This window comes from Cololabis saira, chromosome 23, assembly GCF_033807715.1.
Source record: "Cololabis saira isolate AMF1-May2022 chromosome 23, fColSai1.1, whole genome shotgun sequence".
NCBI lineage: Eukaryota > Metazoa > Chordata > Actinopteri > Beloniformes > Belonidae > Cololabis > Cololabis saira.
The window spans coordinates 20877465-20891926 of NC_084609.1; the positions used below are offsets into that span (position 1 = coordinate 20877465).

Here is a 14462-nt window from a genome sequence, read left to right on the forward strand (position 1 = left end):
TAAAAAAATGGCTAAAGAAATTATTACCGGGACACTTCAACAAAGGGGCTGATTGTGCACCGTCGCTGACATATTTCACAGGGGGCATTTATTACCGCCTGGCCTTTGAAGAGCAAGAGCTGCTGAGTGTGTGTGTGTCTTTGGCGGGAGGGGGGGAGGGTGCATGCCCCACACCTGCATAACTGAGGAGGGAACACCTGTGCACCCTGCAGCTTAAACAAGGAGGGTGGTTCTCGCTAAATCCAAAGGCGAAAACTGATCCAAGGACAGGCCTCAAGAAGTTCTACAGAATTTCTCTACCCAGAATGGAAAAAAAGAAAAAGAAAAAAGTTACATCTATTGATTTTTGAGCCATAGTGAGAGACAGAGAAGTGACAAGAGTGCAGCAGAGCGTCTCAGCAGGAGATCTCAGAGTTGAGATAGATGAGCTTTAATTGTAGATGATGCCAGCACATCTCTTTGATTCGGGGGAAAAAGACGGATATATGAAAATGGATTGGAGGTAAGGTGTTGACAGCTGACGAAAATATTTATTGATAATGCATTTATCGGTTCCTGCAGAAAAAACACAAATAATCACAAACCACTACAGTATGTCCTTAAAATCTAATTGCTTTTTTTATGTATTTGTACAGTATGGCTATAATGAAAATTGCATTTCACAAACATGATCAATGATAATAATAATAATCACACACACACACACATATATATATATATATATATATATATATATATATATATATATATATATATATATATATATATATATATATATATATATATATAAATAAGAAACCACTGTGTTTTACAGGTGATAAAACCAGAAGAAGCCATAAAATAATTATTTTTAAGCTGCATATACAGAACTTATTTGATAAATATATGAGATGAGACGTATATTTAAATCTAACATGCATGAATATCACTGTTTGCTTCTCCTGATTTGTTAATAAAATATAAAAAGGCTAAAATACATGACATTAAACACTAAAAATAGGTTTCAATCAAATTAGTCAAATTCAAATCTGTGTGTTATTAAATTTCACGTAGATGCAAAATAACATAAGTATATTTTTGAGTGGTTGCCTGATTTATCCTATTTCTGTACAGAAGTGTAATTTCTAACACGGTGCTGGTTAAGATAGTTAAAGAAAAGATTCAGACTTTAAGAGTCCATGAAACAATAAGTTGGCATTTCTGGAGTCAGTGTGAAGCGTTCATATTAGCTGACTGAAGTTGTAACATTTCAAGCCGAACACAGCAGCAGCAGCGATAAAGAACAAAAAAAAAAAAGAAAAAAAAATGTTTTTAAAAAGCTCCTAAAAGTGGGAGTCAGGTAACAAAAGCGCTCGCTCACTAACAAACTCGTGACCGCAGGTCCACTTCCTAATTCAGTGGACAGAGGGGTAGAAAAAAAAAAAAAAAAAAAAAAGAAAGAAAGTCAGAAGCTCCTGGGCAGTAAAACTTACCGCAGAAAAATAATGGCAGGTATATTTCCCTCACGGTGGAGTCGCGGGGACGCGCCAGGTGAGACGTCGGTGTCCTCTACACTTCCGAAGATGTTCGCACGTGACCGTCCAAGTTCACCATGCCGCGGAGAAAACGCACAACAAGCCGCACAGTAAATAACAAGAGAGGCTCAAATCAGCCAAATATTCCTCCGCTGGGCACCGCTGTCGGAGACGCGCACTCTCTCCTGCTGTCTCTCGTCAACGCCGCTGTTATTACTAATGCAACAGAGAGAAAAGCGGTACACTGAGTCCTGTTTGAATGACGCGCAATGCGAGGAAGAAGCGCCTTGTTTTTTTTTTTTTCTTTCTTTCCTCGTTACGACTCAAACACACACCGAGCAGGATCCCAGCACGCCGGTGTGTTTGGGACTAGAACCCCCCCCCCACCCCCCCGGGGGAGGCACTTGCTTGTGCAGCGGAGGTGTGTTATTATTTTTGGGCGTACTGCGACCTCGTGTGACGTCAGGGGCCACCTGTAAATAAAAAGTAAAAAAAAGAGTGTATTTCTCCCGATTTTTTTTTGTTAGTTCTTTGGTTTCTTAAACGTGTCTTCGTCCCCCCGGTTGCTGTTGAGAGAGTGGGGAAGTTTGTGTGAAAACGCAAGGCTTGTAACGGGACGTTTCCCTCCGGCCGAGAGGAGATCCAGGGTGTACTTTGCTGTCATTCAGAAACTTCGTGCGCTCAAACTCTCTCCCTGTGAAGCGGCTGCAACACGAAGCCTGCAGAAAAGCATCAATATGAACTCCCGGAATGCTCCTTAACAAAAAAAAAACTATCCTCTTCAGCAGCTTACTCATAAACCGAGCACATAATTACTGACATCAGACCCCCCACCCCCAACACGCGAGGAAGAAGAATTTTAGTGACACTTTAATGACGAGAAAATGTCTATGATCGCAGAAATTGAAGCTTAGATATGACATTGATGCACTATGTTGACAAATATTTATCTAGACACATAAAACAACACAAGCCGTATGTAAAAATATATCAAATGTACATTTACATCTGCAATTAATATATCTGAACATATCCTCGAGTTACAGATGTATACATGTATATTTAGGCTACTTAAATATTTGATTTATGATCATAACCCTTAATAATAATGAGAAATGTCATTATGTGTCCCAGTATAAATATGTGTAAGATGACACTGCGAATTAATTTTAATAAAATCACGACAATTTAATTTGAAAATGGAAGATGTTATTATATAGTTTGACTGGAGATCATTTTTTTTTCTGATATACATTCACACCGTAATTTAAAATACTTATTTACCTAATAGTAGATACATGCAAATCCTTTATTGAACGATGGTTTAAGTTATGTGCTTTCCAATATCTCCTTTGACGTTTTGTCCTCTTGTCTTTTCTTTTCTTTTTTTTTTTTTGTCTACAAGCCGCTGCGACGTTCACGGTCAAGAAATTAATGCTCCCCCCCTCCTCTTTTCTAATGAACGATCAAAGGAGGGAGTAGTGGCAAGGATTGTTTTATGTAGATAAAAAGGAAAAGAAAAGAAAGGCAGCTATATCTTGTCGCCCTCTCCACAACTGTCAAAATCTTTATAATATATTTTACTGTATTTATGATATTCTTGACTAATTGTGAGGAACATGATGATTTTATGAGTAAATTATAGAAGAGGAAGTTATATATATATAATTAATAATGAAATCTGTAATAATATAATTACATATGGAAGATACCAAATTAACAATGTTAAATCGATGTTGTTATGTGAATGTGTAAATTACTCTGCCATGGTTCCATATACTTTATGCAAAATGTCCTAAAACTGACCTTCATAAAAAAGAAAAAAGAAATGTCACTTTCCTTGTGATATGGTGATGAGATTTAAAAGGAGGAAAAAAAGGAAGAAAAATATTGATTCTTCTTTTATGTTATTGGAGATTATGAGACAGACATAACATGTGATAAACTACGATGTCTGTTTATTCTGTGCTTTTGATTGTGTCACAAAACCTTACCGCTACTAAAAATTACATCAAACATTAAAAATTATGAATCATAAGAGAAAAAACAAGCATTATGGAGTTTGGGTGGTTTTATGCTGCCATCTACTGGTTGATTCCGGAAAAACAAATATGTACATGTAAATAGGTAGACTTTCCCTCAAAACACTTAACGCTTTTTTTTCTTCTTTTATTTGTTTTCTTTTCCCTCTTTAACTTTAAAAATATTGTAACACTAATTAATTGAATCAAAAGTTGTATAAACTGAAACTGAATGAATTCAGCCAGGATTTACAGTATGTGGACTAATTCACTTTAGTTTGATCCCATAGCGCCATCCATTGGTAGACCACAGACACACAAGTGATTCAGAATTAATATTATTCATTGTAACATTCCTCCAAACAAATTCTGCAAAGGTTTTCTCATCTATTGTACATGCAATTAATATGTAACACTGTAATACTGAGTTAGAAAGCTGAAGTCAGACGAGAATATCTTTCCTCTCTCATTTTTTTCTCTTTTCATCTAAGATACAGAATAAAGGATTCTTTGAGGACAAAATCCCACTCAGGATATTTACAAGATACATCAAATTTGGAGGTATAGTTACACTGCTTATCAGGGATTGGTAAGATTAAACTTCTTATCCGAGACTGCTATGTTTGAGCGCACACACTCATAGAAAGAAAGAAACAGAAAGTCCAGTTTGCTGAGAGGAAACATAATAACTCAATTTTCTGTTACAAGATACACTCGACCTGAAAAACGAAGTCTGCCTCTCATGACAATGATACCAGAGGATCTACTCATGCAGTTATAAGACAAAAAGCCTACGAAGCACAGCAGAAGAACTGATAATAATTTGATCCATGATTGGTGGACTTTATTCTCCACTTGGGGGCCAGATGACAGTTTCTGCTCCCCAGCAGTAGGTTTCCTTTTGCTGGAAGATGTCTGGAAGCACAAGTGAAGTGAACTGGGGTCCTTCAACTGCAGAATTAAATTTAAACATGTCTTGATGTTTATTTAACCCGCTCAGGATTGATCACCATTAAGTTTGATTATCCAAACATCATATTTATGGAATATTTCACTATCTGAGTCAATAATCACTCTACTTTTCACTTATAACACTTTACAAAAGCGATATTTTATTTATCTCATGCATATTGCAAGAGAACAAGTGAAAGGATAACCAGTAAGCTCTGGTTTAGTTGTGTCCTATTAATAGGCCTGGCTCAGCCTCACAACGTTAGACTGTAACCAAACTCCATCTGTCCAGTCACGTCGTCGTCGTGCTCTCCCCTCTACAGCGTTGCTGCAGACGGGCTCGGGACACTCTGGTCTGTGCCAGTCTGCAAGCCAGGACGGGGGAGCTGCTGCCTCCCAGACCATCCGCATCATGGAGGCTTTGTACATCCAACTGTTGCACGGGGAAGGGCTGCTGACTAAGGAGGAGGAAGAGGACAAAAGCGGGGATCGGGATCCTGAAAGAATGGGGGCCTCTTCTCCTATAGGCTGCACCACGGAGGAGGAAACTGATGAGGATTCAGATGCAGAACCCCCACCAGTTGTTCGCAGGAAGGTGTCATTTGCAGATGCCTTTGGCCTCAACCTGGTGTCGGTTAAGGAGTTTGACAATGCTGATGGGACAGAGGCAGAGGCTAGCTGGCATGATAATGCAGAGGTGGTCCATTTACCGGAGGATTTCTACCTGTCTAGCCTGTTTACTGTGCCTTCTTCCCCAGAGGAGCTGGACGAGAGGCTGCAGACACAGCCGATGGAGCTGGAGAGCATTGAGCTTCTACCGGGAACCACCACCCTCCGTGGCGTCATCAGAGTTGTCAACCTCTGCTACAACAAGAACGTCTACGTCCGCATGAGTCTGGATCGATGGGGCAGCCACTTTGACCTGCAGGCAGAATACGTGCCGGGGTCCAGTGACAGGAAAACAGACAGGTTCACCTTCAGGTACACTCTGGTCCCTCCATTTGACAAACAAGGCGCCAGAGTGGAGTTCTGCCTCCGTTACGAAACCTCAGTGGGCACATTCTGGTCCAATAACAACGATATGAACTATGTGCTGTTCTGCCACCAGAGGGGACAAATGAAAGAGCACATGACCAAAGCACAAGAGGAGAGCAGCAGCCACAGCAGCAAAAGGAGCTGCCTCAAAGCCAACAGGTGAGATAGAAGCTCTTAATCCTTTTTCAAACACACCTCTGCACATATCTCATCTAACCTTTATGAGTCAGCAGTAACACAATGTCCTCTATAGTCTTCTCCTTGAGTTCATTCTTTCAACTGACTGCAATAGTAAAGTCAGGCAAAAGTGAGACGAAGGCCGTTAGCTGGGGTTTGACACAATGTGAGTGGTCCCACACTGGTGGTTGGACCCTGCTGTTTGGGCCGTTGTGTTTACACTCGGCCGTTATGTAACCGCTCATTAAGAGATGTGTTTGGCCTTCAGGACACTTATTGCCCATTTATGGTCAGATCTCTATGCAGCTGTCCACAACAGCACAATGTTGCCAACACCGATTTGTTTAGTTTATCCTCTTTCACCACAATTTTTAAAAATTTGATTGGACACTGTACTACAAAAGCTAGCATAGTGAATATTGAAGTGTCCTTACAGTGCTGCATGATGATTTTAAAAAGTTTCACACCTGTTTTTCAGAAACTGCCTTCGTAATAAAAAGCAACTTTTTTCATCAATTATCCAAGTGGTCAATACTTAGTACCTCCATGCTATTTAGATTTAAAAGGGTAAGTTGCAGCCAGGTGCTACGAAATATCAAACTTTGATAATAACAATCATCAGCAGATTTGTAGACCCCCTACAAATGCAGTTATTTAGTCAGTTTTGTTGGTCTGGAGGATTCGGTTGTCCTAGCACAATGCAAAGAGGGAAAGACATAAGCAATGGTAATGGAAAAGCAATTGCTTGCTGCATATACAATCTGGAAATGTAATAAAACAACAATAATAAAAAAATTCCCAAACCATTTGGAGTTCAATGTTCAACAGTGGAAAAGATTATTTAGAAGTAGATAACCCTGTTTCCAGTCTCCACAGGAGTGGACAGACTGTGTAGTGGTCAAAGAAATATAATAAGGTGCAATGAGTATTTCTAATTTTAAAGTCCATGGCAGTCCAAATCAAATAAGACTTGCCAGAGTACGTGTTTAATGGAAACAAAACCTAGCATCTTACCTACTGTGAAAAGCACAGTGGTGGTAGGGTGACAATTTGGTCACAGGACCCGGCCAACCAGGAACTCTTCTCTCCAAACATTCAACTCTAGAATACTACAGTTTACTAGAGGTAAATGTGAGGCCATCTGTCTGATAGCTAAAGCTAGGAGGAAACTGGGTTGTCCAACAACTCAAGGATCTGAAGCATATCAGCAAATCCACAACAGAATGACAAAAAAATGAAAGCGCTGAAGTTTCGGAATCCAATTCAAAGATGTGGCGGGACTTTAAGAGAGCTGTGCATAATCAAATACCCAATAACTTCAATAGACTGAAGCAATTTTATAAAAAGAAACAGGCTAAAATGTCTCCACAATTTGAGAGAATGAACTAATTAACAGGAAATTACTACAATGAATTACTGAGGTACTTAGTATTGCCCAAAACTTTATTCCTTTTCTATTATGCCATAGGGGAAAAAATGGTACAGTATGTTCTTATGAGACTGTATTCACCTACTGCAAAGACCAGATGTTTTTAAATATGTTTGAACACATAAAAAAAGACAGGGTACTAACATTTTCACATGACTGCAATGGGCTGGTAAAAGAACAGGCATGCATAACTGCGTACTGTTATTTTGAACCACAGAAACGGAAGCGGAGAAGAAAACACCAAGGAGGCTGTGAACCCAAGTACAGATCCCGCGGGTGTGTACACAGAGCTTGACATTTGTATATGCATGCTTGTCCACATTTATGTGAATAAGTGTGCTGAAGTGTGAAGGCCTTCTTCTTCTTTTTTTTTGCAGAAGTAGAAGCAGTGCACAGACCAGAAAAGGCTGGCAGAGAGAAGGTGGACAGTCCAGAGTTGAAATCATTACTTCCTTGCAAAGAGCAAAAATCTTCGGTGAGATTCATGGATTACCTTTTGGGAGTGACAGAGTCTTCTTGCTGTGTGGAAAAATAAGCAGCTGTTCTACATTGTGTTGCCAGAAAAACACAGCTCTTATTTCTATAAAACCAAACTGCGGTGAAAGAACACACAGTATGTTCTTTCTGAAAGGGTATGAGTGACAACTGACTCAGAGCTGCACATCGTGCTGAATGAGTCTCAGGAAAAAAAAACGGTGGTCTGCTTGACACTTGAGAAGAGGTCTGAACCATTAATAATAAATGCATCGTGCTTGTACAAATGCAGGAAAATTGATGAAGCCAACAAAAATAGGGTTACAAAGAGAGGTTGCAGCAGCGTTGCGATGAATTGCATCATCACAGTAATGTTGCTCATTAAAAAAAAACAAAAAGAAAAGATCACAGGCTTACTGGTCTTAGAGATTCACAGCGCACAGTGCAGGAGGCCTCTGGTTATAGTTAAAGTAAACACATGACCTGACCTTTACTTTCTGTTCTTCCTGACAGGTGGAAAGTGTAAAAAGCAGACGCAGAGCAACACGTTTGGCACGTGTGCAGACCTACCTCTCCGAGAGCAGGCATCAGCTACCTAAGGCATTTCCACATGACACAGCCAGGGGCCAAAAGGCCTCTCGACATACGCCATCTCCTTGGGGTGACTCTGCCAGCTCTCTCTACAAATGCCAAAAGACGCAACGGAGCAAGAGCGCGGCGGTACTCACCTACCATCAGATTCCTCTGCTTACACTGGACTGGAACGATGACGCTCCGCAGCAGCTTCGGACCGCTGATGTGGATGACATCTTGACTGGAGGAGCCAAAATGACTTTGTCGAAAGCAGGAGAAGAAAATATGCCTTCGGTTAATGATACGTGGGAGACCTTTCTTGAGACTACAAGTGATGCAATCTATAAAGAAACCCCTGTGAGTGATGCGTGGCAGCTTTTTCTTAATGGGCCCGGCTGCAAGGACCGGCCTGATGTTCCCGAGTCAGAATGGCTGCAGACAGCTGTGTCTGTGTCTCCTTCAAATGATATGGGGCCCCAGATTCAAAATTCAGCGAGAAGTCAAGAGATTGTAGAATTTCAGGTGGGCGCTGATACACCCACCACCTTACAGTCACATACCTTAGCTGCATGTCAGGTGCAGTCAGACACTTGTGAAATGCTGTCGGCTGCTGCCGCCTTTAACGCTGGAGATCGTCAGCCAGCGGAGGCATGTGACAGCAGCCCGAGAGATGACAGCACATACCCACAAGATGCATCCCAAAGGTCACTGACGAACTCTGTAACAGACACTCCGCAGGAATTCAGCCTCAACAGGGCACCGCCCGTGTCCGAGGACTTTGTTGACAGTCCAACTGAGTGTCATGATCATGCAAACTGGGAGCGAGGAACGGAAAGAATAATAGGAAGTGCAGCAGGAATAAGAGGAGACGAGCCCTTCACATGGCACACAGCTGACTTGGTAACAAGCTCAGGGGAGCTGGAGACAACAGACACGACAGCGATGCCGGGGTCTCAGAATGCCAGCGCTGTTGATAGGATCTCACAGGCAGCAAGGCAGGAAAAGGGTCTTTCTTCCGAAGGGGAAGGGGAGGCTACAGGTACAGCGCACAATGCCATAGATGACACGCTGGCATTTAGGGATACAATCAGGCAGGAGACAAAGGAAGCGATGAGGTTTGCCTTTTCCGCTTCTAGACAAGGATTGGAGGAGGGGATCACAATGAGCCAGGCGCAAAAGGAAGCGTTTCCAGGAAAACAGGTTCTTTGGCCACATGAAACTAAAGAACGTGGCATCTGCGCTAGTTATGGAGATGAAATGCAACTTGAGAAAAATGGGCTGAACCAAAACAGCGGAAATCAACAGCAGAAGGGTGAAAATTATGGAGATGACACGGAAACATTACAGTTGGGCGCAGAGAGCTTTGACTCAGAGCAGACGTGTGAAGATGATTCACAGCAAAGCAGAATAATTGCAACCGAAGGGAGCGACAATGTTCCATCTAATACACCAAGCATGTCAGAAAAGGCAAAGGTTTCCTGTACAACAGGCAAAGAAACAGAGGCGCTCATTGGTGCGGGTACGGCCACAATAAAGCAAGTGAGGCAGCGTAGCGATGAAGCTTTACAATCAAATTCATTTGGGCAGATAGGATACACAGCTTTCATTTCAGAAGGATGGGACGAACAGTCAAGACCGCTGCAAGAAGGTGAAGAGGTTTACGTTCAAGAGAGGGAGAAAAGCGTTGAACTGAAATCTGACACAGGTGAACAAGTCATTTTAAATCCGATGGGGGAGGGAGAAAGCTTGAGCTGGGATGGGAAAGCAATGAAGCCGCAGGAAATAAACCCTTCAGCACATACAAGGCCAACAGTGGAATCAGGTGAAATGAACAGGGTTTCTGTAAGTGACCACATTACATTCAGACCTCATCCAGCGGTTAAAGGCAACCCAAACCCCTTGGAGGTGGTCAAACAGAGACAGATTGGTTTAGGAGAAAAAGCGAGGGGTCAAAAAGAGGATGTGAGGAGGAAAATAATCCCGGGAGAAAGTACAGTGCAGGAGAATGTTGGAAAGGGAGGCTCTTCAACAGAATGCCATCCTGAGACATCAGAAGAAGAAGATATGAGTCTCGAAGATGGGAAGCTGAAAATAGAGGCAACGAGGGAGCTGATAGGTAATGGAGAGAGCCCTCAGGGAGAGAGGAAAAATCCAATGAAAGGAGAAGAGTTGTCAGCAGAAGTTGAGAGCTCTCCACGTGTTGAATATGAAAAGCTGTCAGATGGAAGAGAAGACCCCGTCAGAGCAGAAAATACTGCATTACCCGAAGTGATAGACCCGGCATTGGAGCAGATGCTTATCGAAAGATTTGGAGAAGATTTGGTGAGGAGGATTTTGGAAGAGGTCTTCATTCAAGTAGTACAGGCTTCTAGCAGACACGCAAATACTGATGATGAAACGGGGAAGAGGCTGACAAATACTACAAAAGACTTCCATCTTCTTTTTGAGGGAGACTTCAGTGACACTTTCGATTCAGGCATATTCTCCTTAACAGAAACACCACCAGCTTCAAATTTAAGTCTCTTTCAGGACCTAGAACAAACTTTTCTGACTAAAATTAAAGAGTACTCCCCAAAAGATCAGCCCCTTACCACAACAGAGCAGACTCAGGTTCTCCATGAATTACAATCCAATTTAGATGCAAGCGCTCATCTAAGTCAAGATCTCGCTACTACTTTCGCCGATCATGGCGGGCAGCCATTGTCTGAATCAGCTCGAGCTATGACCTTCTTAGAGGATTTGGAGAACCCCCCTCCAATTAAAGAAAGATCAGTCACCCGTCAGGAAACAGGTAGTCAAATAGAAGAGAGTCTAAATCCTCACAAAGAAGGTTTCGATCAGTCCTCCCACCCGTCTCATACCGATCTAAGCCCCCCCTCTGAGAAATTAAAAGCGTCCGATTCTCTTCTGTGGTGGACTATATTATACACCATCAGCCACATCAGCCGACTCCCAATCTACACCCTCCTGGTCAGCGGGTTTGCTTTCTTTGTTTTCCTCTGTGATTTTCCGGCATTCGTTGCCGTCTACATCTTTTCCTTGTGCTGGTGGGTTTTCAAATCCAAGAGACATCAGGTGGCGACGAATCAAGAGCTGGTGAGATAGGTTCTGGTTTACATCACTTTTCCACAAGTTTGCCTTCTGCTTGTATTTCCAGTTGATACGCAGATTATTCCCCACACACAACGCCTCCCTTCTGTTGGGCAGGAAACAGAAGGGAAGCACCTTTTAGCTGATTTTCTTTTGACATTTTTGAGGAATATGCACAGATAAACGTCGCCTGCTCTGACTTTGGAAGCCAACATGGCTGCCACTGCCATCAATAAACTAAATACATTAACTTCACTGTTTATAAAAGTTATTTTATTCACATTAAAGCAGCACTATGTAACTTTTCCACCTTAATCTAATATTCACAGAGTCATTGTGATGGTACATCAATTTACAACAGGTTTAATGACACCTCGGTCATGGTCTGAGGGGTCTGTATCGCCTTCACTGGCACTATGTAACTTTGAGGAGCATGGTAGGAACCCTTCCACACTAAAAAACTACACATTTTTACAGCTTTGACTGCTTTACGGCATACGTCACTTCCCCCTCCTTCCCGATTCGTAGTCGAGACGAAAGCTGGGCGTGGAGCGCAGAGCTCAGCAGAAGCTGGTATCATGGCCGGAGCAGCGAAAAAAACGAAGAAAATAAAAGTTTTAACGGAGAAGGCGAAAAAAGGAAAGCGGGAGAGTAACAAGCTAAATGCCCGGTGCTCGCTGGCGTGAGATGAAAGACGAGGAGGGATGTCCGACAAGAGAGACAGAATTGTTATGATACAAATGTAGAGTTCTATGTTTAATAAGAATCAAAATTAGAATGTTTTAACATACATTCATCTTGGGTTCTAGTATTTTTCCTGAGAACTGTAAAATTGTGCAGGGCTGATCTGCAAAATGCAAGGAATGGGCAATCAGTTATTCACAGGTTATAAAGTATTTTTTTATTTTGTCAGTAAGTATGTTGGACTACTAATTTATGACAAAATCCCTCTAAAAAACGTGACAGGAAGAAGGTGCAGAGCGTATGAGTTTGTAGGGCGCATTATCTCGCTGAAACAACTTAATAAAACCAAGTTGAACTTAGTGATTTTCAACATCGTCATATTATATTGTTTAGCCAAAAATAGATACATTACCTCTTCGCTATCCATTCTGCAAACGACCGCTGAAAACAGAAAAGTAGTTTTGAAAGTCCGACCCGTCTTATTTCATTCACTGTCAAAACAAATGCACGCGACGGGGACAGGAGTTTTCCGGCAGTACGCGCTGGTGCTCATGGGAAATGTAGTGTTCTTTCTGGTAAAGCACTACCGATTTTGTCCAAAGGAGCCGCCAAACTTAACAAAAGCTGAAAGTTACATTGTGCTGCTTTAAGTCAGACAACACACATAGTATAGTACATAGTATATAGTGTTTGGTTTCATATTTCTATGCCATTTATCTACTGAATACCACATATAAATAACATCCTTGTGAATTAGTATTGCTAACAATGCTGGCAGCGACAATGGCTAGACGAACATGCGGATGGGTTCAAGGTGTACTTGATCGATCAACCACTTTTAAAACCCCTGCAAGTGTCTTCATTTGCAGGTAAATAGAACCTAACATTCGACTTATTCAATGCTAAACAAGATGATCACGTGAGTTATAGCTTCAAAATATATTTTGTTTGATTTGAATGCATGTATTTATTTTAATATTTATTTTATTTCTAACATTTTGAATTGAGTGTACCATTAAAATCATGCATTTATTCTTGATATAGCTGATAGTGGCCCACTTTGACCTGCAAAAAATGACAAAAACAAACAAAAAAAATCATCTTTCTTTGACTGCTTTCTCTCTGAAGTTTACGGCAAAAGTTAATAATTTTGCGGAATAGGCAAGAAAGCTGGCATGCTAACGAACACGTGGAAAAGAGATGTAAAGAAACAATTTTGAGTGGATGTTTTGTTGTGGTAATGAATGTGTTGTGTTTTTATATTTTAGTGTTTTTTTTTTCTTCGCTAACATAGCAGCTCAGTGGTTGCCTGTGACACGCCGCCACCCTGCATCCCTTACCTTCAATTTTTCTGACCACCTGGGAGGGATTTTCATTGCATATTAAAATCTGGATTTGTTTGCAATCCTCACTCATTTTTGTGCCGTGGCCCTTTATGTTTGCTGTCTCGTTCCTTGCAGGCAACCAAACCCTGAGTTTGCAAACAACTGAATGGAATTTTGCAAATAAACTCAACAAATGCTCAAATACGCTTCGATTTCATTCACATAGTTATAATAGGGCATTTTCAAATTTGCAGAAGTATTAAGCTGTTCTTGAATGTTTTTCCGCACGTTTTATGATAGTATGAATGTGTCTGAGTATATTTGCTGTGTTCCATGGGCCCAATACCGTTTTAAGATGTACCAAATAAAATAAAGTGTCTTTCCTTGATTTTCTTCAATAAAAAGAAATTCATGTTATTAAAGAGATTTAAGCTTTTTTTAAAAAAAAAATAAAAAAAGTACATTTAGCAGATATTTTTTCTTATATGCTATTACTTAAAGCCACTCTATGTAGCAATGTCATTTCCAACCACACAGGGGAGCACAAGAACGTTCATGCATTAAGCCCTGGCATAAGAGACAACAATGTTCAACTCTACTGGGGCAAAGTGGTATGATGATATGTGCAGAACCATCCACACTTATTACCCCAGTTTTTTCAGAGGCTCTTTTGTCAGCAAAGTATGTGTTCAGAAGTGGCACTGCTACATGGAAATTCTTTTTGCGCTACTCTGAAATAGGCAAATCACAGAGGATGCCTAATAATCACAGAGGATCTACCATCCAAATGCGCCATGTTGGTGATTTGTAAAGTAAAAATTCCCCCACAAACTGACCAGCCCTATGTAGGCTGCTAGGGCTCTTGGGAATTGAGAAATGAGAAGTCCAGCTCAGTAAAAGAACCACAACGAGATGACGACAGGTGTGGCTGCGTCAAGCGGTAAAAACTTTTCATCTTCCATCAAGTTCAAAGCCTCTCTGAGGCCACAAAATCTTTAGGGCTTCAAAAATAACTCCAGTTACGTTCACCGTTAAGTTTACTGTTACCATGGCAACTTTAAACATAGACCAATACGCCATTTTTTACAATTTTGTCACTTGAAATGTGATATGTAGTCACTGAAATCTAACTCTTGAGTGTCTGGTCACATGTTTTTAAATAAATATTAAAATGTAATATTAAATAAAA

The 14462-nt window shown here is 41.1% G+C and overlaps 2 protein-coding genes across 5 annotated transcripts in view; one reads left to right on the forward strand and one right to left on the reverse strand.

Moving 5' to 3' along the window:
• foxp2 (forkhead box P2) overlaps positions 1–2214 on the reverse strand; it is a 102687-nt gene extending 100473 nt beyond the window's left edge. The window contains exon 1 of one of the 4 annotated variants that reach the window (XM_061715260.1): positions 1473–2214. The gene's annotated coding sequence lies outside the window, so the exon portion shown is untranslated. The remainder of the gene's footprint in view (positions 1–1472) is intronic. The other 3 variants (XM_061715259.1, XM_061715254.1, XM_061715261.1) reach the window with 3 other exon arrangements.
• Positions 1592–13714, forward strand: ppp1r3aa (protein phosphatase 1, regulatory subunit 3Aa). The gene is made up of 6 exons (XM_061714602.1): positions 1592–1753; positions 4027–4096; positions 4810–5680; positions 7345–7403; positions 7505–7602; positions 8115–13714. Exons 1-6 carry the CDS (start codon positions 1592–1594, stop codon positions 11277–11279), a joined length of 4425 nt encoding a protein of 1474 aa, XP_061570586.1. The 3' UTR covers positions 11280–13714.
• Positions 13715–14462: the final 748 nt, after the last annotated feature.